Source organism: Trichoderma reesei (assembly GCF_000167675.1).
Source record: "Trichoderma reesei QM6a unplaced genomic scaffold TRIREscaffold_30, whole genome shotgun sequence".
In the NCBI taxonomy this organism is placed as follows: domain Eukaryota; kingdom Fungi; phylum Ascomycota; class Sordariomycetes; order Hypocreales; family Hypocreaceae; genus Trichoderma; species Trichoderma reesei.
Window position 1 is genome coordinate 1 of NW_006711177.1, and position 20,718 is coordinate 20,718.

Below are 20,718 nucleotides of genomic sequence, written 5' to 3' on the forward strand. Positions count from 1 at the left end.
GAGAGGCGGGTAAGAGAATGCTTAACATCATAGACACAGCTGAAGTATATTATTATTTTTAACGGTCTATGTTTAAAAGTGTTATTTACTATAGTATATATAGTGTTCTTTTTATTTTACAGTTAGGTAAGAAAACTATTAGTATTAAATACTTTAGTAAACTATAGTAAGCTGTCCTTAATTACTAAAGTTAGCTAACTTTATAATTTATAATAAGTTATAAATAAATAAATATATATCTCTTTTATAAAAGGCATTAAGTAGAGTATACTTTATATTCTTAACCTAGTTTAATATATTAGCTATAGGTTTTTTAAATTTATTAATAAGTTTTTAATAAATTATATTAACTATTACTATTTATAAAAGGGCTTTATTTATATTAAATAGGTATTATATATATTAAATAAGTGCACTGCTATAAAAATATATAGTTTATATTTTATAAACTATTACTTTACCTTATATAAATATAAGGTATTTAAGCCTATTAGTAAAGGAGTATATATATATATAAACTATATCTTTATTAAAGATAATTTTAATACTAGTTAAGTTAATTATATTTAGGTTAAAGTACTTAATATTTTATAAGTAAAAAGGCTAAGAGGTTATTATAAGCAGTATTACTAATTATTAATATTAAAGGCTTTATATTATATAAGCTTAAAGTATAGTAATATTTACTATTATTATAAATGCATTTAAGTTAATTCCTAGTAGGTTTTAGTTATTAAAGTTTTATTTCTTTTAGCCTAGTTTATTAACTATATTATTATTATTAATACTATTTATAAACTTAAGTTTATATAGCTAATTATTAAGGATATATATTAAGGTATTAAGGATAAAAGGGGAGCTGCTTTATAAAGGGGATAGTTAAAGAAGGGTAAAGTTTAATATTAAGGGGATAGTTAGGTTTTATATAGTATTTAAGATTAGTATTATATTAATTATAACTGCCTTTTTATTTTATTAAAAAACTTTTATAAATATTAAAGTATTATTTAAGGTAGGAGTGTTTTATAAATTAGTATTTTTAATAAAAGGGTTAGCTATATTAGCATTTTTAATAAAAGGGTTAGCTATATTAAATATATTTAGTAAGCATATAAGTATATTAATAATATATATATTAAAAAAATAAAGAATTAATAATATAAAGTTATTATTTATAGTATTTATTTTTATATTAAATATATATTTAGTATTTTTTATATATTTTAATAAAATAAAGTTAGGTATTAATTAAAAAATGCAGATATACTATTAATATATAAAGGTATTAAAGCTATAAGTGTTTTTTAGCTATATAAAAGGGTAGTTATAAATATTTATTATATTAAAGTAAAATTAGTAATAAAATTTATTAAGCATAAGCCTATTAGCTTAAAAGAGGATAGTGTTATTTAAATAGCTAGTAGTAATAAAGTTTTATAGTTAATTTATTAAGATTTAAAGCCTATTTAAGGTAATAAAGGCTATAGTATTATTATATTACTATTAGCTATTATTTATTATATAAGATTAATTTTAAAATAATTATTATCCTAGTGCCTGTTATATATATACTAATACTAGTAATTAAAAATTTATTTTATAGCTATTTAATTAGATATCTAATTGCTACTAGTTATAGCATTAGTCTAGTAATAAAGCTTGCTTCTATTACTATCTGCTGTCCCCTGTAGGACTCTATATATAGATGTGTCATGTGACACATGCTATAAGAACCGCCTAAGTCGCGATTCACGCTCGCTTAATCGTTGTTCTGCTTTGCCTTATCAACCAATGCCAATCAACAAGTCCATTTCTGTCCAGTCACTAGGCTGTCTGCTAAGAAACAGGTGACTATGACTGAGACGAATTCGCAAGCCTCGACCCTTTTCGAGCTTGTTTCTCGGGCAGATCTGGTCAGTCTTGAAGAGGTTCTAAGCCGAAAGCAAGTCGAGGTCGATGCTCGAGACACTGCTGGTCGAACGGCCCTCCATCTAGCCGTGCTTGCAGGAACAGCAGATATATGTCAGCTCCTGATCGAGCATAACGCGAGTTTGGACGCATGGACTGGGCAAGGCGAAGCGGTAGTCCATCTGGCTGCCAAGAGGGGCGATATTGATGTTTTGCGTGCAGTTATGGATGCTGTCGAGTTGAACCAACGAGCAAGCGAGGACAAAGGCAAAGCCGTTGAAAGGACGGCAGCTAGCGATAATGCCGATTCGACCATTCATGTGGATTCTCTGACTCACAAGTTTAAGCTGTCACCACTCTATATTGCAGTTGCTTTGGGTAAGATTACCTTGGAATGCTCAGGTGTGCAGGAGTTTCGCTGATGAGTACATTTAGCACATGTTGAAGTGGCAGAGATGCTATTGACGAGGTATCACGCAAACCCCAACATTGTTGTCGGCCGTGCGGACATTCACAAAGGAACACGGACTGTCCATGTGCTTGAGGCGGCGCTTCAGCATCCGCGGGTCGTCTGTCGTTCTCTTCTGAAGCTGCTGCTCGGACACGGCGCAAGTGTACTTGACACCTCATCACACACAGTAACAGAGTCTCTGTTTTTCATGATCATGAAGCGGGATGAGGACGCACTGGATATCTTCGCGGAGCTCGACGCTGAGAACTTCAAAAGTGCAATTACTAAAGGTCTTTGGATTGATTCCATGAGATGTCAGTGTGCGTTGACAGGCGTGATCAATCTCGGACTGGAAGACACTGCCTTTAAGCTGCTATTATATGGAGCACCGCCACATCTGGATTTTAAGTCTCCTCTTGAGATTCAGGCAGATTCCAGCCCATTTAGAAAGAAAAGCCTTGAGATAGCCCAGGCTGACTATTGGCAGCCAATCCTGAGCGCCGCTCTGTTCGAGATGCCACGGCTGGTGATGGAACTGCTTGATCGTGGGGTCGATCCAAATACTCAGCTGACGGAACACCAAGCTCGCTACATGTTGCATCAACGTGAATGCCGCACAGTCTTGGATATTGTCAAGTCAAAACTCATCGAGCTTCGTAGCTGGAATATCGATGATGAGAGCGTCTACTACGAGATAAGAGGGACACCAGAAGAGGCTGAGCAGCGCGTTGGGAAGCAGAATGCAGTAGCAGAGCTTATAAAGGCGTACCAAGAAGCTGAGGCGAACCTGATATCCTTGGGGGCTCAAACATCTGCTGGACTAAACTTGCAAGAACCTCTAGGACCGATCTCTCAAAAATTCCCCGAGAGAATCCAATTACATCCGCCACCTATTGAGACGAACACTCAGCCGCTACTTTCTTCGCAGGATATCGACCCAACGAAAATCCGTTCGGTGGAAAGTGGTCGCCAAGCACTGTAAGTTGTATCTCTACAGTCCGTTCGTATCGGAACGCCTGAGTTGACATGGCGCTCTTCAGGTTGGCAGCTTGCCGTGATGGCAACATTGCGTTGGTAAAAGACCTGACCTTAAGCTCATGGGGTTTTGACCAAGAGTTGTCTCCTATTGCGATATCGGACGTATCTGGGTATTCACAGGGCCCCTTTCTCCTTGCAGTCGAGAACAAACACTACGATCTAGCCCGCACTATCGTTCAAATTGCCACAATTCAGCACATCGACTTTCCGAATAATCAGCCATCTGATCTCTTCAATGAACTGGCCGACGATAACCATTCTGCGGACAGCATCAAGAAGGCCTCGTCTCAAGTCAATTCCACGGTGACCGCGAAAAGAATTGTTGCGGACAGTCACAGCTGTTTTGCTGGGGAGAAACGTAAAGACATGGATATGCTGAGGTTTTCCATCGAAATGGAATCTTCATTTCCCCGTGAGCAAAGCGACATTGAACGCCAGACACGGCATGCGTGGGCCCTTGTTGAACATGGCGACTGGCCTGAAGCCTTTGAAGAATACATCAAGGCAACTGGTGCACCGTTTCGCCATGTGGTGAGTCAAGGTAGGCTGAAGGGGAAAAGCCACCTGGACAGACTCCACCAGCTATCGCCTCTGCTTCAGTCAGCGTGGTCCGGGAACATGGACATGGTGCGCTTCTTTTTAAATCCAGATAGAGCAATGGCGGCATACAAGCGCTTTGCAGAGACAGCCGATTTCTCGAGCCGTAAAGCCGGCCCTGACGCTTCCCGAGCAGAGTTTTTGGATGCGGTAGAGAAGTGGATGGACAAGCGAAGTAAGTCCTGCTCAGGCTCTATCTCCAATGATGTATTCATCAGTGACCATTCTGTGTTAGAGAACCTTGTTCTGCATTGCGCAATACTTTCGCGAAACATTAATCTCGTCAACTTCCTAGTATCGACTCATCCGGATCTCCTCGAAGTCCAGTCGATCGATGGGTGGACGCCCCTGTTAACGGCAGCTCTACACCAAAGAATTGATGTTCTTCATCTTCTTCTAGAAGCGGGAGTTAGCCCATTTGCCACCGACTCATTCGGGCGCAATATGCTTCATCTTCTATTGCTTAGCCCAGGCCAAGGCTATATTCAGGAGCCCGAAAAGCTCTCGTCTTTCCTCCAGTCCGTGGATAGATCTGTGCTGCACCAGCTTCTGGAGCAGCGCTGTGACGAGAGCCCCGGGGGCCTGACGCCTCTCGCACGTTGGATTCATACTAGACCTGCAGCGAACGGGCTGTTCACAACTCTGCTGAATGTTTCTAATTTAGCGGTGTTGGAACGGTTAGACGGTAGAGGTCATACGCTTCTTCACGTTGTACGTCTTTTTCTCCTTGTCCACGCCACTCTTATCGTCATCTTTGCGCAGCTGGCTCATGAGGCACTCTCACCCAGGTATCATCTTCATCGATGGATCAGCTCATTCGTCCCGTTATCGAAAGGGCCCCTCATGTTATGTTCTACGAAGACATCCATGGGAAAACGCCCTTTGACCATCTAGTCGAGAAGCAGCTTCACGGATTTATAGAGCATCTGATGCCGAGCTACACCCGGAATCGCAAATGGCAAGCATCTTCCCCACTTGTTCACTGGCCTTTATTTGCCTTTGCTCCGGATTATGCTGGGCCAACGTACCCGAGAGACCCATATCAAGCATGGGAAATAAGCCGAGAGCTGGCCGAGTCCTGGGAGCCTCACCGATTCACAAGAAAGCTCGTGACAAACCAGCAGCGTGACGAAATCGCAGTGATGTATGTACAAGAGCAAGCAATATCCACGGAAACGTTGTTACTGACTCTAGAGCAGGTTGAAGAATAAAAAGATACAGAAGAATCCTAAAGGCGACCAGCATGATGTTATATCTTTGTCCGTGTATAAGCCCGGAAACTTGTGTTGGTAAGACACAAGAGTTGCTTATGGAGATTGACATATCTTGGTTATGACTTCTTTGTCTCAAAGTTCTATCATGAAGACTACCACTGTTACTCTATATGAGAATAATGGCAAGCCGAGACGTAACATGACGCCAACGCCTGCCAGTAAGTGACGCCATTGAGCTTCATACTGCAATGGAGTCAAGTCAAAGCAAAGGCACTTCCAAGCAGCCAGAGGAGACTCTGTCCATTGGCTGCCTTACAGATGAGGCTAATATACTCCAACATCATACGTGACTCAGTTGAGCATAACTAGGCTCAGCAGTCATCAAAGTCTAAAACTGGCTTCATAAGATATGCCGTGAACGACTGGGAACAATGTACTGGTGCCTTTGCTCTCACATTGTGTGAACACATTCGGAAATTGCCGTGCGCCACCCTAGATTGTGTGCTTGTTTCTATCATGTATATATAAAATGTCGCACCACTTATCTCGAAATCGTGAGGTTGTCTTGTAGCAATCACTTGGGAATGCGCAAAGTAATGATCGCCTTTTCCTCATATCAAGGTTCGTAATCTCGACCTAGCATCTCCGTTGATTGGCAGGTGATGAAGCAGTTCGCCAAAAAGGTGGTTTCACGTATCTCCAGCTCATGGCATCCGGAAGAGCTGCCCAGCCTTTGGCTGCGGAAGAGGACGGGTTCATGATCAATGACCCCAGCGCCATTCCCTTTGAGGGAGGCGCAACCCCGGAGGAGATGACGGCGGAGGACATCAAGAGCACGATCGAAGATTACGTTCGGGCTGCTCAGAATGCCATGCGAGCTGATTTCGATGGCATTGAGCTCTACGCTGCCAATGGCTACCTTCTCGACCAATTCATTTAGGATGTGAGTAACAAGCGAACCGATGAGTATGGCGGAAGTATCGAGAACAGACATCGCCTTGTCGTAGAGATTGCACAGGCCGTCTCCGATGCCGTTTGCGCAGAATGTGTTGGTATAAAGCCCAGCCCCTGGTCCGATTTTCAGGGCATGCGGATGGAAATCCCATTCCCCAGTTTACCGACCTCATCAAGCGTGTCAACGACATTGGCATCGGGCATCTGAACCTCATTGGGTCTCGCGTTTCAGGCGTTGATTACACGGATGGCACCGAGACACTGGACTGGGCGTGGGCTGTCTGGGAAAAGGCCGTTATCGCGACAGGAGGCTACCTGCCGGCGACGGCGCTTGAGCTGGTTGAAAGAAACTCGGCCAGAGATATTGTAGTCGCCTTTGGTAGGCGATATGTCCCGAACCCCGACCTGCCGTTTCGCATTACGAGAGGCCTTAAGTTGAACCCCTACGATCGGAGCACATTTTGTAAGGTGGGTGCTCCTGAGGGACTGATCGACTACCCGTTCAGCAAAGAGTATCTGGCTTTGGGCAACTGATGGAGATGAAGGGCCTCTATGAGGTAGGTAGTACCTGGATACTGGTAGCCATTGCACCTCATAAACGAGTATATAAAAGAGCCATTATCTGGTGAGATTGCCCGTGAAGAATGGCCGCTAAAAAGGGTTCGCAAGGCGAGCCAGCTGGATATACAGGTGTATAGAAACGAGCAAGTGGTATCATATGGTAGAATCAGCAAACAACAACAGTATGCAGGACATCTCGAGCCCATCAACATGCGGGCTAATCATCAAATGCGCCGAGGTATCATCCCACCTAAGCCAGAAAAAATAACAAAACGCCGTGCTCCATGCAATGCTCATATCGATCGACATGAGAATCCAACCTCACAAGCCATCCGAGACTTCGTCGCTGCACCCGGCCCTGCCAGGATAACGACCATGTCTCTGGAACTAGCTGCATCAGGAGAACCTCGACCGCAACCAAACATGACTTCGCCGCTGCCTCTGACCCTGTCAGATTAACGACCATGCCAAAGGATGATGCTGCCGCCGTCCATCAAGATGCGCTACCAGTTTGTCACACTGGTGGACTGCCCGCTGCCCCCAGCCCTGCCGGGTTAACGGGTATGTCCTCCAGCCAACTGGTGCTTGGACATTGAGTTCCCTCTGCACTTATCACCGTCTGCTGCTCTGAATATCGCATGCCCTGCCCTTTTCGTCTAGGCACCACAGCTGGCCTGCGGGGGCTCGTCGGGAGGACCGTTTGGACTGTAGAAACTTCTCCATAGCCGGTGAAGGTGTCTCCTTTTGTCGCTGGCGCCGGTTGTTTTTCTTGTCCTTGCGCCCTTGCTGCTGAGGCTCTTCCTCGCAAGATGGAAGTGAGCTGCACTTTTCGGTTCGCCGATAGGGGGTTACGCTTCTCCTTCGGCGCGGAGACGCTTTAGGAAGTGTAGGAGACGGCGTTGCGCGTGGTTTTAGTGTAGAACGTCGGGCCGGAGGGATGATCTCGTCGGCGATCGTGTGTCTAAACGCTTCGCGTTCGCCCGCATCGCCATCTGACGGCTCTGGACTGGGCATTGTGCCTTGGAGAAGCATGTCGATATACTCGTACTCGCATACGTATCCCGCCATGGCCGATTCACCCGCTATCTGGAAGGCCAGGACCTCCTGATCCATTTCCTCCGATGGCTTTGGCTCGTACGGGATGCTTGGCCATCGATCGAAAGATGACTCGCGGGAAGCTGCTGTTTCTTCGCTTGTAAAGGTCGGGACCTCTTCTTCCTCTGACACGTCTTCGATGCTCGGCCATGGCTCTGTGGATATATCAAGTGATATTGTTGTGGCATCGCTTGAACCTGCGCTCGTCCTAGGTCGTTTTGATTTCGGCCCTTCGTGGGGATTCGTCGACAGAGGTTCGCTCCTCTTGCGTTTCTCTCGTCGTGCATCTTTCGTCAGCGAGGGCTTGGAGTCGAGCATATCGTGAGGCTGGGTTAATCTGGCCCTTTTGGGCGGTGGGAGCGGGTCGCTCAATTTCCTCTTGGACATGGTGGCGCTGAGGTGATGGGCGCTGCAGTATATCTAGGTATGTGAAAAAGACAACGACAACGTGGCCGATGAGGTTTCGCGTTTGCTGGCGCCTTGAAGACGACAATTTGGAAGGCAGATGCAAGCTCTTTGTTGTGTTTTGGCGGAGGGTGGCACGGCACACCGCAGCCAATCTGGCGATCGTGCCACGTGACCTCGTGAGAGGCATCGAACATCCCTGTGCTGTCGCGCCGGAGTTGAGCACAGCATACAATCGTGGTGCAAAGCGCAATCATCCGGGCTTGCTCTGGGATCCTCGCCTCGTCGCCTCATCGAATTTCTATGAAGCAGACACTTCGCTGCCCCCCCTTTCCATCTCTCAAGCTCGACTGCCGCCCGCCTCTTGAAGCCTCTGGACGTGTCTCTAAGTGACGAATTACCGCCATCTCTACGCCAGCCTCTCCACCAGCCTCTCTCGGCTTCGTTACGAGTCAAAGACCGTGGCCGTTCTCTTCGTCCTTGTCGCGCAGACCTGCTCATGACGGATTCCACGGCCGCTTCCGATAGTGCGCCGGCCAATGCCGCCAGCAGTGTTGAGTTCGCCGTGTTTTCTGCTGTCAACGAGGCCGCCGTTCACCTGCTCGAGACCATCCAGTGCAGATCATCCCCCCCAACCCTCAAGAGCGACGAGAACGAGATTGGGTATCGGTTATCGATCAAACTTCCATGCGATGAGGCCAGACCCGAGGAGTTCAGATGGAGCATTGGAGCCGGTCCATCTCCGGCCATGATCGAAAAGCGCTTGTGCCGCCACCGTCAACCAGATATTCTACTGTGTCCGCCGGGGAGGACGCCCAGCTCTGCAGCAGTCCGCAGGTTCATCAAGGACATGCACGCCATGGTCCATTTCCATCCTCAATCCGGCGTCTTGCTGCTCAGGTCGATTTCTGGTCGACCCATCATCTACGAACAGGGTGACGTTGGTGACGAGGATCTGATACTGGATGTGATGGCGCATCAAAGCACGTGCGTCCTTAGAAGGAAGCGAAATCTTCTTCGTTTCGGCGAATACCGCTTTGCTTTGGAATTTGTCACCACAGAAGAAGACCGCGATCAAATTATAGCGCAGCTGGACAAGAATCTCTATTGCTGCTATAATGGTTCCCCACCCTCTCAACTGCTCAACTTCATGCCCACATCCCACCCTGAGACCTCCTGGAACGTTTGGCTACACCAAAGGATTCCAAATACGTCGGTAATGGCAGGCGTCCATATCATCACGGGGCAGCCAGTTGCAGTGAAGGAGCTACAAGTGAACTCTCGGACAAGAGAGCATATCCTTGATCGCCTCCAGGTCGTCTCTCAGTATTCCGGCAAATCGGAGCAGGGCGTCCTCGGCATCATCGACACTTGGTGCGGCCATGATACATCGCCCCCATGTCATTTCAGCGAAAACGAGACATCCGATCACTGCCATCAACTATTTTATTCCATGCCCCTAGCCAAATACACCTTTCTTAATATGCCTTGGGCTGAAGTTCAACCCAAAACTCGTCTCCTTTTCTTCTACCAGACTCTTGTTGGGCTCGCCGAGCTTCATCGACAGGGTATTATACATGGAAACATTCGACCGGACTCGCTGTTTGTACTGCCGAGTATCCAACCCTCACCGACGGCAGATCGCTCCGTGCCTAAAAAGGCGGTTATTTCACTTTGCATGAAACAGACGGCTACGCCAAATCCGAGCATATGTGTTGCCCCGGAGATCTGGTGCCAAGTGTCTGAGGACAGAGCAAAAGCTGACATCTGGGCGCTTGCTGCCTCTTGGCTTTCCGCTTACTTTCAGCTCCCCAGTGGCGTCAAGGTGACCAGGGAGTCTTACCATAGCCTACAAAAGAACATTGATGCTCAGACCAAGAAGCGCAATTTCAAGGGGCCATTCGCCACATTACTGCGGAAAATGCTCGCCTGGGAGCCTGCTGACCGACCAGGCGCCGAAGCATTGCTTGCAGATGTGATCTGGCAACCTGTGCTTGCGCGAGCTCAAGCAATCGAGTCGAGTAGGAAGCGAAAGCGAATGGAGAGGATACATCAGTCCTTCACGCGGCCTAGGAGAGTAAGGCTGCTATCTCCCGATCATACCTAATCACCTCTCAAACGAACCGCACCAAACTTTGCGAGACTGTACATGGCACTTTGCAACCGATATCAGCCATGCTCGACCCTTCTCACGACTGCCTTCTAGCAATTAAGCCCTCAAGGTGTCTGTAGTCCGAGTTTACTTGTCTTATGGGTTAGCGTTGCTTCTCCATTGCTTTTGGAAATAAGTTATAGCGGTCTGTAGATAAACTGTCGTTTTGCTGTTCAGCCCATACTCCCCGTCCGAGAATCGGTAGTGGCACAATGCAGCTCTGAGTTCACGCCACTGCAAGCAGGCCTTGCCCAGATTGCAGCCACGCAGATATTGCTTCTCGTGATGGCGCTGCCCGCCTGTTCAAGCCGCTCATCGGGGAGATCCCACCGGGCAGTCATTTATCGCCGGGACCACCTGTGCCATTTCTGCGTACAACATCTTTGAACAAAAGGCTTGCCTGAACTGGGCCTCACGGCTTTATCCGAAGCTGGTCCAGATGACAATTGTGGCTAGTCTGAAGGACAGCGGCACCCTCCCACCGGAATTTGAGGCGACAGTTACGCTGGTAACAGGGGCACAGGATTCGATGGCAGGTCAATAGAACGGTGTTTCCGGGAGACTATGAAACTACTTACTGAGATATATGAATCATAACATAAGAGAAACAGAGGGAAGCATCACCTCTGAGTAGGTAGATTAAGAGTACAGATTAATACCCCATCTCTCATGTGGTGTTCTTGCTACGCTCAGCCCCTGTCAATGATGATTGGAGCGACGGTCTGGCGGGGAGCCTACGCGAGCAACCTCTGGTCGTTGGTCGGGTGTGGTCTGGGCATTGTTCGATTAGGCTGGCCTCATCGTAGGTGATGGGTCTATCCATTTGGGACGGTAACTTTGATCATCAGCAAGGGGACTCGTTCTCCTTTTCCACAAGGAGCAAGCTTGTCAGATCCTGCATGCCAGGAGCCTCTCGCCGAAAACGGTCACATTATTAGATTCAAGAGATTTCAAGGACAGGTACAAGTCAGAACTTCATAATTAAGACACCTCTGCGCTACCTAATTAATATACTGTGTTGGAGAGTTCAACTCACACCAAGAGCCTCAATGTTGATGAAACGATGGGAACCCGCCAGCAGACAGCAAATTGCAATCAGCTACTTTGCAGCCAAGGTGTCGCAAGTGCCCAGAAGATGATATCAACATGCAGCTCATTAACCGCAAAATCCACAAACTCGTCCTTCGTGAAAGGCTGCCCAGTCTCTTGGTTGATCTCCTCCAAGTCCTTCTCTTGAACCGCTACAACCGCTATGGGGACTGTGCCGTGAAACTTTGGAATATAGACATACGAGTTCGCCTCCTGTCCTGGCTTGTTTGGGATCAAGTCAGGCCCACCGACTCCGACTCCGTGCTTCGCGTAATAGTTGAACGAGTCCTCGAAGCGGTTGTTGGTATTGTTCCAGCCATCAGGCCAGAAGTTGACGTACTGCACGGCATAGCTCCTTTTGAAGACCCTGGCCGCGTGCCCAGCGTTTTCCAGCTCTCCCAAAAAGTAGCCCTCGTTGGTGTAATTGTTCGCGTCTTCATCCACCGCAATCGACGTCTCTGCCAGATTGAGACCAGTAATTTTGCCATCAAAGTCCTTGGCCAATGCACTCAGAAGAGCTTGATAGCGCTGGCGGACTCTCAGGTTCCATTGCTGCGCTACCCATCCAGTAACCTCGAAGTCGGTGTCACAAGAGTCACCGTCGCAGGAAGGTGCACTTCCGTTGTTGTAGTAAGGAGTGTGCATATACTTTGGGACAGGATCGTTACCCGCGCTGAAGGTTCTATCTTGGAGCTGTATCCAAAATTTCTTGCCTTTGGCCATTACTTTGTCGTAATCATTTTTGATGACGGTAAAGTTGTAGTGACTCTCAGCTGGCTCAAGAGACCTCCAGCTATATAGGGCTTGGATTCCAACAATGTCAGGTCGATCCAGTAGGTCTAGGGACTGTTCGTCGACTTGACTACTGTATAGCCAATGTTGCAGAGTTGGAGTGTTCCATTTGGGTGGCGCAGCCAGGGCTCGGGACACAAGGGCTGTCGTAGCGAGGTAGGAAAAGTGCATCCTGACAACCTTCAGTATGTGAGGTAGCGACGGAATAAGAGGTTTTCAGTCGAGAGTGATGGCCTGGGACAGACTATTGCAGTCACAAGAGATGCTGAGGAGGTGCAATTTATAGACACGGGAATGTCGCTCCACTATCCTAATTCCTCCGCGTTCAGCTACTCATCTTCTGTAATACGAAGTTGCCGTTCGGTGAGTCCTTTAGCGCTTACCAGAGAAGGATTTTTTTCCTCTTTCCTACAGCTTCAGACCGAGGCCAAAGAGGGCTCAGCTGGCCGGTCTCGGTCCATGCTTGAATGAACATACCACATTGGGGGAAACTGTGGGGTTTCTGCAGAGGATACGAGCATCGATTTGTATCTTTAGCTCTTTATGAACTAATATTGGGGAACTTGTATCCTAAAAGGAGTGAAGAAGAGGACATGAGCACCCGAGTACGACAATCTCTGTGGTGACCAGCCATCTGAGCACAGATTTGCTGAGGGGGTTCTCGGAGACGGCACGACCTCTCGCTTTGGTGGAGTTTACCATTGGAAGTATCGGCTGATTCTTACAGCACCATTCAGTTTCCATGATGAAGCCGAGCCAATGTCACCAGTAGGTTACTAAAGGAATGAAATCAAGAAAAGAGAAGAGCGGTGGTAGTACAGTTGGTATTCTTGACCAGCATGGCGAAAAGACCAACTCGTGTTGCTGGTGGCATCCTGGTCTAGTTCCATGTCCATTGAAACTTATGCCGCCAAGGGTGGTAAGAAGACTTCTGGTTCCGAACGCCCAGGAGACGTGACGGGTCTCATGGCAGGACCTTCGAAGCTTGGCATAATAAAAACACTCCGTAGCGGCAGCTACGCATCATATTGGCTACACTACTACCAGTCTAAAACGAACGTCGATATCGATGCTGGACATATACCCATAGAGTGGAAAATTCGGCCAGCAATGGTAAAACAACAATCTCAGGACGGATAAGAATCCATCTCCCAATTGACATCTGAACACATAGCCGTTCAGGTGCGGTTGTGGGTGTCAGGACAGCATAGCTTACCGAGATAATGATTAAACAGCATTTCAGACCTTTCACTACAAATGGGCGTGGAACGTGTCATGTCCATGTCAAGCAAAAGGATTGACTATACGGCTTTTGACATATACATCAACCACTCAATCACTAACCTATCTAATACAACCACTCAACTATAGGCTAGAGTAATACACCAAGTGTGCCAGCAAGCCTGTATTGCCGTTATACTCTGTCAAACGCATCCTTGCCATGGTTGTTGCTCGACAAAGACGGTTTGTATCAACTCGAAAACCCTCAGGTGCATAACAAGGAAAGCGACTCGCAACACGGCTGGATGACCAGCAAGGCTAAGTACCTAGGTAGAGAAGGTGGTTAACATCGTCCTGAAGTAGGTACCGAGCAACAGCCAGAAAGCGCAGGGGAGACGAATCGCCCAAATCGCGTTGAAAGGCTCGAATCGAATGTCGTATTGGCTCCTAGATATAACATAATATGATTTCAGACGTCTCCTAGTTTAATCGGCACGAACGAGTCCTCCCCCCATCTACCCAAATTTCCACAACGCGAGTGTGTGTAAGTAGGTACCTAGAATTGCGATGCCATAGAGGTATCCGAGAAAGCACTAGGTCTCTAGACATCTCGAAGTCTACGATGCCGCCCCATACACGCATTTCACTACCTGCACCAGTTCGTGGGTACGAAGTGCATGCCACCACTACCTTAGGTACCCCAATGCTACCTGACCTTACTTGATATATCCTTATTGCTACTGATAAGATAGGTAGGTACGCTGTGAATCTCATACCTACTAGTTAGTACTGCCCAAATATGACTTACCTAGGTAGGTAGGTATGCTGCCTATCGGCGACTTCGTCTCCTCCAACGCGTATTCACCGTTGCCCAGCCAACACTGGGTTCCTTTCAGGAGAGTTACGCTTGCGCCTTTCCTGGGATTGCGGGGTGCTTCCTTTCAATACATCTTGACCTGAACGACCGCTTTGCGACGACCTGCCTAAGGTGTCTATTGTCAAGCGCATCGCCATGGGCTACTTCTCCGCTGTTCGCATAGCTGCCAAGGCCCAGCTTCGGAGGCAACTGGTGGTCGGACGCCATTTGTACTCCACGTCATCAGCGCCCAGGCCATCACCATCGCAATCGGGCACAAGGGTGGTCTGGGGAGTGGGCACCGTAATTGCAGCTGGAGGGGGGGTCTACTGGCTCAGCAGCAAGTTGGCCGGCGACACAAGGCTTCAAGTTCCCATCGTCAAAGCAGTTGCTTCAGAGGAAGATATCTCCGTAACGTCTCCAGTCAAAGCGCTAGATCTGGACTCTGCAAACGCAAAATTGCGGGAGCAGGCTCAGTCGTTTGTCTTTGACAGTGCAGATGGGAAGCAAGGCCGTCTTGACATCGTCCGAGTTGCCAGTAACGACCCCGTGGAAGATGAATGGTCCATGGCTGTTGGGGGCGGAATTCAAGGCGAGAGGACCTTGTATGCTGGTATCATGGATGGCCATGCGTAGGCAAGTCCCCGGGCCCGGTGAGGGATTCGATGCTGACACACGTTTGCAGTGGCTGGGCAACATCAAAGGTCCTAAAAGAAGCGCTGATTCCGTACGTGTCCACTTCGCTCGGAAAGGTATCGTCCACGAGCTCGGAGGATGTGGTCAACGCCGCGATCAAGAGGGCTTTTACAAGTCTTGATGATCGCATCATGGCAAACGCTCGAAACGCAGCAGAAGCAAGCCATGAACCGGGCTCTGCTGAGGCTATTGCTGCTTTAGCTCCGGCCTTCGCAGGTTCCTGCGCGTTGCTTACGATATACGAGCCGAAGTCATCTGTCTTGAGGACAGCTGTTACAGGCGATTCGCGAGCTGTCTTGGGATCTTGGTCTGCGGCTACTGAAGCATTCACGGCGGAAGCACTCAGCAAAGATCAGACCGGGTTTAATGAAGATGAGGTGAAGAGACTGATTGCTGAGCACCCGGGGGAGAGCAATGATATCCTCGATGCCAAGACCGGGAGACTCATGGGAATTGCTGTGACACGAGGATTTGGAGATCATCGATGGAAGTGGACCAATGAGTTCATCAAGTATCTGCAGTCCAATTTCTACGGGAGCGCCCCTCGTCCAAAGTCCAAGACACCTCCTTATATGACTGCTTCACCAGAGACAACAGTCCGGAGGGTCGAGTCTTCAGACTTTGTTATTCTCGCCTCCGATGGCTTATGGGACGTCATGTCTAACGAAGATGCGGTAACTTGCGTCTCACGCTGGCTTGCAGCTCGCCGGAAAGGAAGGCCAGAAGAGGTGGATAACACCAGACTGACTGGGCATACGCTGGATGATGAAGGATTCCTGAGCTACAAGGCTACTCCTGAGTATTTTGCTATTGAAGATCTCGACAATGCGGCTGTGTGCTTGGTCAAGAACGCTCTTGGGGGGAGGAGGAGAGGGCTCTTTTGCGGCGCAATGACCGTGACTACGCCAATGAGCCGTTATATGAGAGACGATATCACAGTGCAAGTGATATTTTTCGAAGATCCCTGAAAGTACTGTTCAGGTCGTCGCCTCAAAGATTTGATTTTACCGAGAGACACGGCAGAAAGAGCTCGTGAGCCGCAGTGACTACGAGAACAGGTCCAGGTACAGAATACGAAGCGCGTATTGATGCTGCAAAGGCTGTTGGGCGGTGTGCAACCGAGTCTTTGCTGTGTCCATGAGACTAAGCTGTGTTTATGGGGCACTACTATTTGACCATGCCCTGTCCTGAGGTAGTCTTTGTGTCTATTGCGAGAGAGTTCTATACTGTATCTGAGTGTTCGCGAGCCTCGTGCTCCATCTGATGGCTCAAGTATTCGTACTCAATAACGGCTCTTTATATAAAAGCTTGATCACAGCCGAGACGAAGTAAGGCGGTTAAATGTCTTCAATAACCAGGGAAACACGTTGGATAAGCAATAGACTGAAATAAAGGAACAATGAGTTCAGCAATTGCTCATGAACTTGAATCTAGAACAGTCAGTCTCGGCACATATCGCCTACTAAACCTTGGTCCAGACTTTGCCTTTCGCTATGTACAGTTTGGAGGCACCATAAAAGGCACTTCCAATGGCAACCATGATTCCAGTAAAGACCTGCAGTTTCCAATATCCTCCTCCGGCGGCAGTGATAAGAGCACCTCCGATCGGGCTCCCCGCCAGAGCGGCTACAGACATAGTTCCGTACATGGCACCCGATCTGAGGCCAATCTCCCGTATATCCGATATTTGTGCCACGAGTGCCGGGCTTATAGCCGTATAGGTCCCCGTGCTGAGGCCAAACATGGCCGCAAAGACCATGGCCGTCTCATGGGAATGTCCAGGTAGCCATACGCCAAAGACCAAGATGGTTGACAACAAAGACGCACAGAAAGACACGTTGTAATTTCCCACTTTGTCCGCTATATATCCCGGCAGGATGCGGCCGATGCCGCTGAAAATGAGTTAGGATCTGTTAGCTTCAACCAAAGGACACTTTATCGATCGTCCACTGTTCAATACTGGACGTTATGGTAAAAAGGTACATACCTTGCGGCATTAAACATGGCAACTAAATACCGAGACAGCTCCGTTGACATGCCTCTACTTCTCCCATATGTCACCATAAAGGTTATTGGTATGAACATCCCCATGAAGTAGAAGAATGCAGCTAGAGCCAGCAGGAGAAAGGGAGGATCTCTGAAGGTTGTGAAGAAGGCGGCGATTCCAAAGTTTTTAGGCTGCGGCCGAAGGCGTGATCGAACGGTCAAGTTAGTTATGATGAGAAGGCCGAGCATCAGAAATGCACATGCTCGCATTGTCCAGCCAAAGCCAATGGTAGGTATCAGTTGGTTCACCATAATGGGCATTACGACTCCGCCCAGGCTAGATCCACTGGCGGCGATGCCCATTGCGAGGGCACGTTTCCTTTGGAACCATGTCGTGATACAGCCGAACGAAGGATATAGGACCATAGCCGCGCCGATTGGGCTGCAAATAGATTGAGAGAGCAGAAAGTGGTAGTACTTGGATGAGATGGACGCCATCATGAGGCCAAGAACATGCACGATGCTGCCGAGTAGCAGGAGAGTTCGAGGACCATCATGATCAAATAACTGGCCAACAAAGGGTCCCTATGGCCAGGTGAGAGAGACGTAGACTTAGCAGACTGCTTCTCAAGGTCAATCTTTGCGTCCCGACATACCGCAAGGAAAATGGTGAACATGGAGACCGCTGGAATCCAAGATACCGTACTTGGTGAGAATGAGGCGAGCTGGTGTGTTTCGTAATATTCTTGGAACACGCCGACACCTTTGAGAGGTTTCTCATGTCATCATTAGCTGCAACTTGCATTGCTCGTCTAAACCTGGTGAATGACGGGGAGGCGACGTACAATTTGTCCACCCAAAGCTGACGAAGAGTCCGAAAAAGGCGCCTAAAACGACGGACCACGCCCGCAAGCCTCCGTCTGGGAACGGCTGAGAGTCACCGGGTTTCTCATCAGGATTGGGCGGCTCTGGGCGCACCTCCGTAGTAGACTCTGACATTTGATGCTTGCCATCCATTCCGCTGCTTTACCTGCTCACTTTTGGGATGTTCAAGAATGAAGGGAATATACATGGTGCAGCACGATCGGTCGCTGAGCGTTGAGTCACCTTCGACAAATGGGGGTGCTGCCTGACATTCGCGCCCTTTGAGAATACGGGAGGTCCAAATTGGTCGACCACGGCTCGTTCGTCTCCGCGGAGTTGTGCCCTGCATAAATGCGAGGGTTGCCCGGTAAATAGCTGCTCAGCTTTCTCATCCTCTCGGCGACAATTACAGGCTTTGGACCGCCCACACACCGCAGAGGATCTCCCTGCGTAGAGAGCCTCGCTATGAGCCACGCTTAATAAGTCAAGTTCATTGATCTGCTCCTCGACAAGACTCGACCGAGTAGCGGCGCACAGATACGTCTGTTTCTTTGTCTCTTACTCTTTCTTCCCTTTTTAGGGCCGAAAAGCTATTTCGAACTAGAGACGCTCTGGCGCATCGTGCAAGATGAGTGATATTCCTGAGAGGGGACGCATCATTCTATTCGCCACAATAACCGTGTTCGTCACTGCCAACCAAGCGGCCAGCCGCATTTCTGTTTCGTGACAACATCTTTCCGTCCGTTTCGGATAAGTCAAAACAAGGATTGAGATACCATGGCTATCCTCGTCTACTGAGCTCTCATGACATGCTGCAAAGATGCCTTGCCTAGTGTCGATCAGAAAGCATCATCGCAGTCTGAGTAGGAGTGGCATCTCATCGCAGCTGATCGTTTAAGCGATATATGGCTATGGAGCTGTATAGCCGCCATCTACGATGAAGTCAGCCCCAGTCGCGTAGGAAGAAGCATCGGAGGCCAAGTAGAGGTAGATGCCCTGCATCTCGACCGTCTCCGCAAAGCGCCTAACACAGTTGGATCAGCTTCTCATCTTGACAAAGGTACATACTTCGTCCCAGTTACTTACCCCATTGGAATCTTATCTTTGATCGAATTCATCGTCTCTTCAGCTACCGCCCCCGACAGGCCGGTGTTGACAAAGAGTAATCCTATTTGAACCGTAGCATATTCCTATTTGAACCGTAGTGGTCTGTGCAACAGCTAGAGAGACACCCCCAAGTGATAAGGTCCACGCCCGCACAGCAAAATACAGTATAGCACACTGGCGGTCATTACCGTTAAGGAGATATCACCAGAAGGGACAGCAGCGGCATTAGCTTTTAACTATCGCCGGCTTGCTCCTGATCTCTGCGTAGGTAGGTAGCTGGCTGCAACTTGGAACCTACAGATAACTGTAAGGAGGCCCTGCTGCTGCTACCTCTGCTGCTATTGCCTCTGCTGCTGCCTCTGCTGGTGCTGCTGGTGCTGCTGGTGCTGCTGGTGCTGCTGGTGCTGCTGGTGCTGCTGGTGCTGCTGGTGCTGCTGGTGCTGCTGGTGCTGCTGGTGCTGGTGCTGCTGCTGCTGGTGCTGCTGCTGGTGCTGCTGCTGGTGCTGGTGCTGCTGCTGCTGGTGCTGCTGCTGCTGCAGTTATTGCTTTAGCCCTAGGGTGATGACGGTTATGATAATAAAGGCAAAGGGTCTACGTATTAGAGATCGCGATACTGTCGTTTATGGTGTTGTTATGCGGGCTACAGGATATACCAGCAGCTTACACTATAAGTGGGTGTGCAGCTCTAGGACTGGTGGTGTAAGCGTAATGATTTTAGTATGGACACGGACCACTACGGTTCAAATAGGAATATGCTACGGTTCAAATAGGATTACTTTTGACAAATCCAGGGGAGACGCTGTTCACACGGGCAAACCCGAGCCATTCAATAGCAAGGGATTTGCCTGAGTTGGGTGCCAGGTTAGCACAAGAACAAACATGACTTGGACGGGAACAAGCACACTTACACAGCTGGATAACATGCGCCTTGGAGGCATTGTACGCCGCCTGGCGCCGGGGAATATTCACGATATGTCCAGACATACTTGCGGTTGCAATAAAGCTGCCGCTTGTGAAATTGGTCAACTTCGCTCCGTCGGACGTTGTGCCTTGCAGCTTCTGTCGGCGAAAGTGTCTTCCAGCGGCGCGCGCGCAGTAAACGACACCATCGGTGTTGATCTTCATTAGATTATGATATCTGCCGATATCTGCATCGATGAAAGCCTCATCTCCCCAGGAGGTGCCCGAATTGGCGACGAAGATGTCAAGGCGACCATTGAATTCGCCAATGACTTTGTCTACCGCTGCGTCGACTTCCTCATGAGATGTGACATCGACTTTGTACGCTCTACCTGTTCCATTCCGCATTAGTTCACGAAGTCTATAGCTATCATTTCTTCGATAAAGGACCACGCAAAGACTTGAGGCCGCATCACATTACATTTGACGTTGTATAGTCTCTCAATAGTTGCCGCCTTCTCGATAGCCTCGCTGTTTCTGTTGTACCAAATGGCGACATTGGCCCCGGCTTCAGCAAAGGCTCTTGCCGCCGCCAGGCCAATGCCTCCCCCCGCACCTGAGATGATTGCCGTCTTGCCGATCAGGGAGAAGAGAGACATGACTCCATTGTTCGCTGGGGGCAGTGTGTTGTTGCGTCGGAACACGCCGTGCTCAATGCCTTCGGCCATATCGAGTAGCTCCTCAATAGGTGTTGAAGTTGATTCCCTCTTGGTGGCAATGCGTCAAAGTCAACAAAGCCCGGGTGAGCTATGTCATGTTCAGCCCTTGATAT

The 20,718-nt window shown here is 48.5% G+C and overlaps 7 protein-coding genes across 7 annotated transcripts; 3 read left to right on the plus strand and 4 right to left on the minus strand.

Moving 5' to 3' along the window:
• Window positions 1-1,853: 1,853 nt before the first annotated feature.
• TRIREDRAFT_123999 (uncharacterized protein) lies at window positions 1,854-6,696 on the plus strand (the record flags this gene model as incomplete). Its single annotated transcript, XM_006969230.1, has 11 exons — window positions 1,854-2,286; window positions 2,356-3,337; window positions 3,400-3,938; window positions 4,047-4,169; window positions 4,290-4,705; window positions 4,783-5,138; window positions 5,194-5,283; window positions 5,347-5,426; window positions 5,868-6,058; window positions 6,149-6,260; window positions 6,293-6,696. 11 exons carry the CDS (start codon window positions 1,854-1,856, stop codon window positions 6,694-6,696), a joined length of 3,726 nt encoding a protein of 1,241 aa, XP_006969292.1.
• A 639-nt stretch (window positions 6,697-7,335) lies between these two features.
• TRIREDRAFT_111863 (uncharacterized protein) lies at window positions 7,336-8,205 on the minus strand (the record flags this gene model as incomplete). Its single annotated transcript, XM_006969264.1, has 1 exon — window positions 7,336-8,205. The coding sequence occupies one exon, from the start codon at window positions 8,203-8,205 to the stop codon at window positions 7,336-7,338; it is 870 nt and encodes a 289-aa protein (XP_006969326.1).
• A 517-nt stretch (window positions 8,206-8,722) lies between these two features.
• TRIREDRAFT_124000 (uncharacterized protein) lies at window positions 8,723-10,330 on the plus strand (the record flags this gene model as incomplete). Its single annotated transcript, XM_006969231.1, has 1 exon — window positions 8,723-10,330. One exon carries the CDS (start codon window positions 8,723-8,725, stop codon window positions 10,328-10,330), a length of 1,608 nt encoding a protein of 535 aa, XP_006969293.1.
• A 1,140-nt stretch (window positions 10,331-11,470) lies between these two features.
• On the minus strand, window positions 11,471-12,427 carry TRIREDRAFT_111865 (uncharacterized protein; the record flags this gene model as incomplete). The annotated part of the gene is made up of 1 exon (XM_006969265.1): window positions 11,471-12,427. The coding sequence occupies one exon, from the start codon at window positions 12,425-12,427 to the stop codon at window positions 11,471-11,473; it is 957 nt and encodes a 318-aa protein (XP_006969327.1).
• A 2,039-nt stretch (window positions 12,428-14,466) lies between these two features.
• Window positions 14,467-15,997, plus strand: TRIREDRAFT_124001 (uncharacterized protein; the record flags this gene model as incomplete). Its single annotated transcript, XM_006969232.1, has 2 exons — window positions 14,467-14,965; window positions 15,019-15,997. Exons 1-2 carry the CDS (start codon window positions 14,490-14,492, stop codon window positions 15,995-15,997), a joined length of 1,455 nt encoding a protein of 484 aa, XP_006969294.1. The 5' UTR covers window positions 14,467-14,489.
• Window positions 15,998-16,491: 494 nt separating this feature from the next.
• TRIREDRAFT_69771 (uncharacterized protein) lies at window positions 16,492-18,014 on the minus strand (the record flags this gene model as incomplete). The annotated part of the gene is made up of 4 exons (XM_006969266.1): window positions 16,492-16,921; window positions 17,017-17,600; window positions 17,672-17,778; window positions 17,861-18,014. 4 exons carry the CDS (start codon window positions 18,012-18,014, stop codon window positions 16,492-16,494), a joined length of 1,275 nt encoding a protein of 424 aa, XP_006969328.1.
• A 774-nt stretch (window positions 18,015-18,788) lies between these two features.
• TRIREDRAFT_69840 (uncharacterized protein) lies at window positions 18,789-20,614 on the minus strand (the record flags this gene model as incomplete). The annotated part of the gene is made up of 5 exons (XM_006969267.1): window positions 18,789-18,903; window positions 18,966-19,047; window positions 19,763-19,831; window positions 19,889-20,278; window positions 20,368-20,614. 5 exons carry the CDS (start codon window positions 20,612-20,614, stop codon window positions 18,789-18,791), a joined length of 903 nt encoding a protein of 300 aa, XP_006969329.1.
• Window positions 20,615-20,718: the final 104 nt, after the last annotated feature.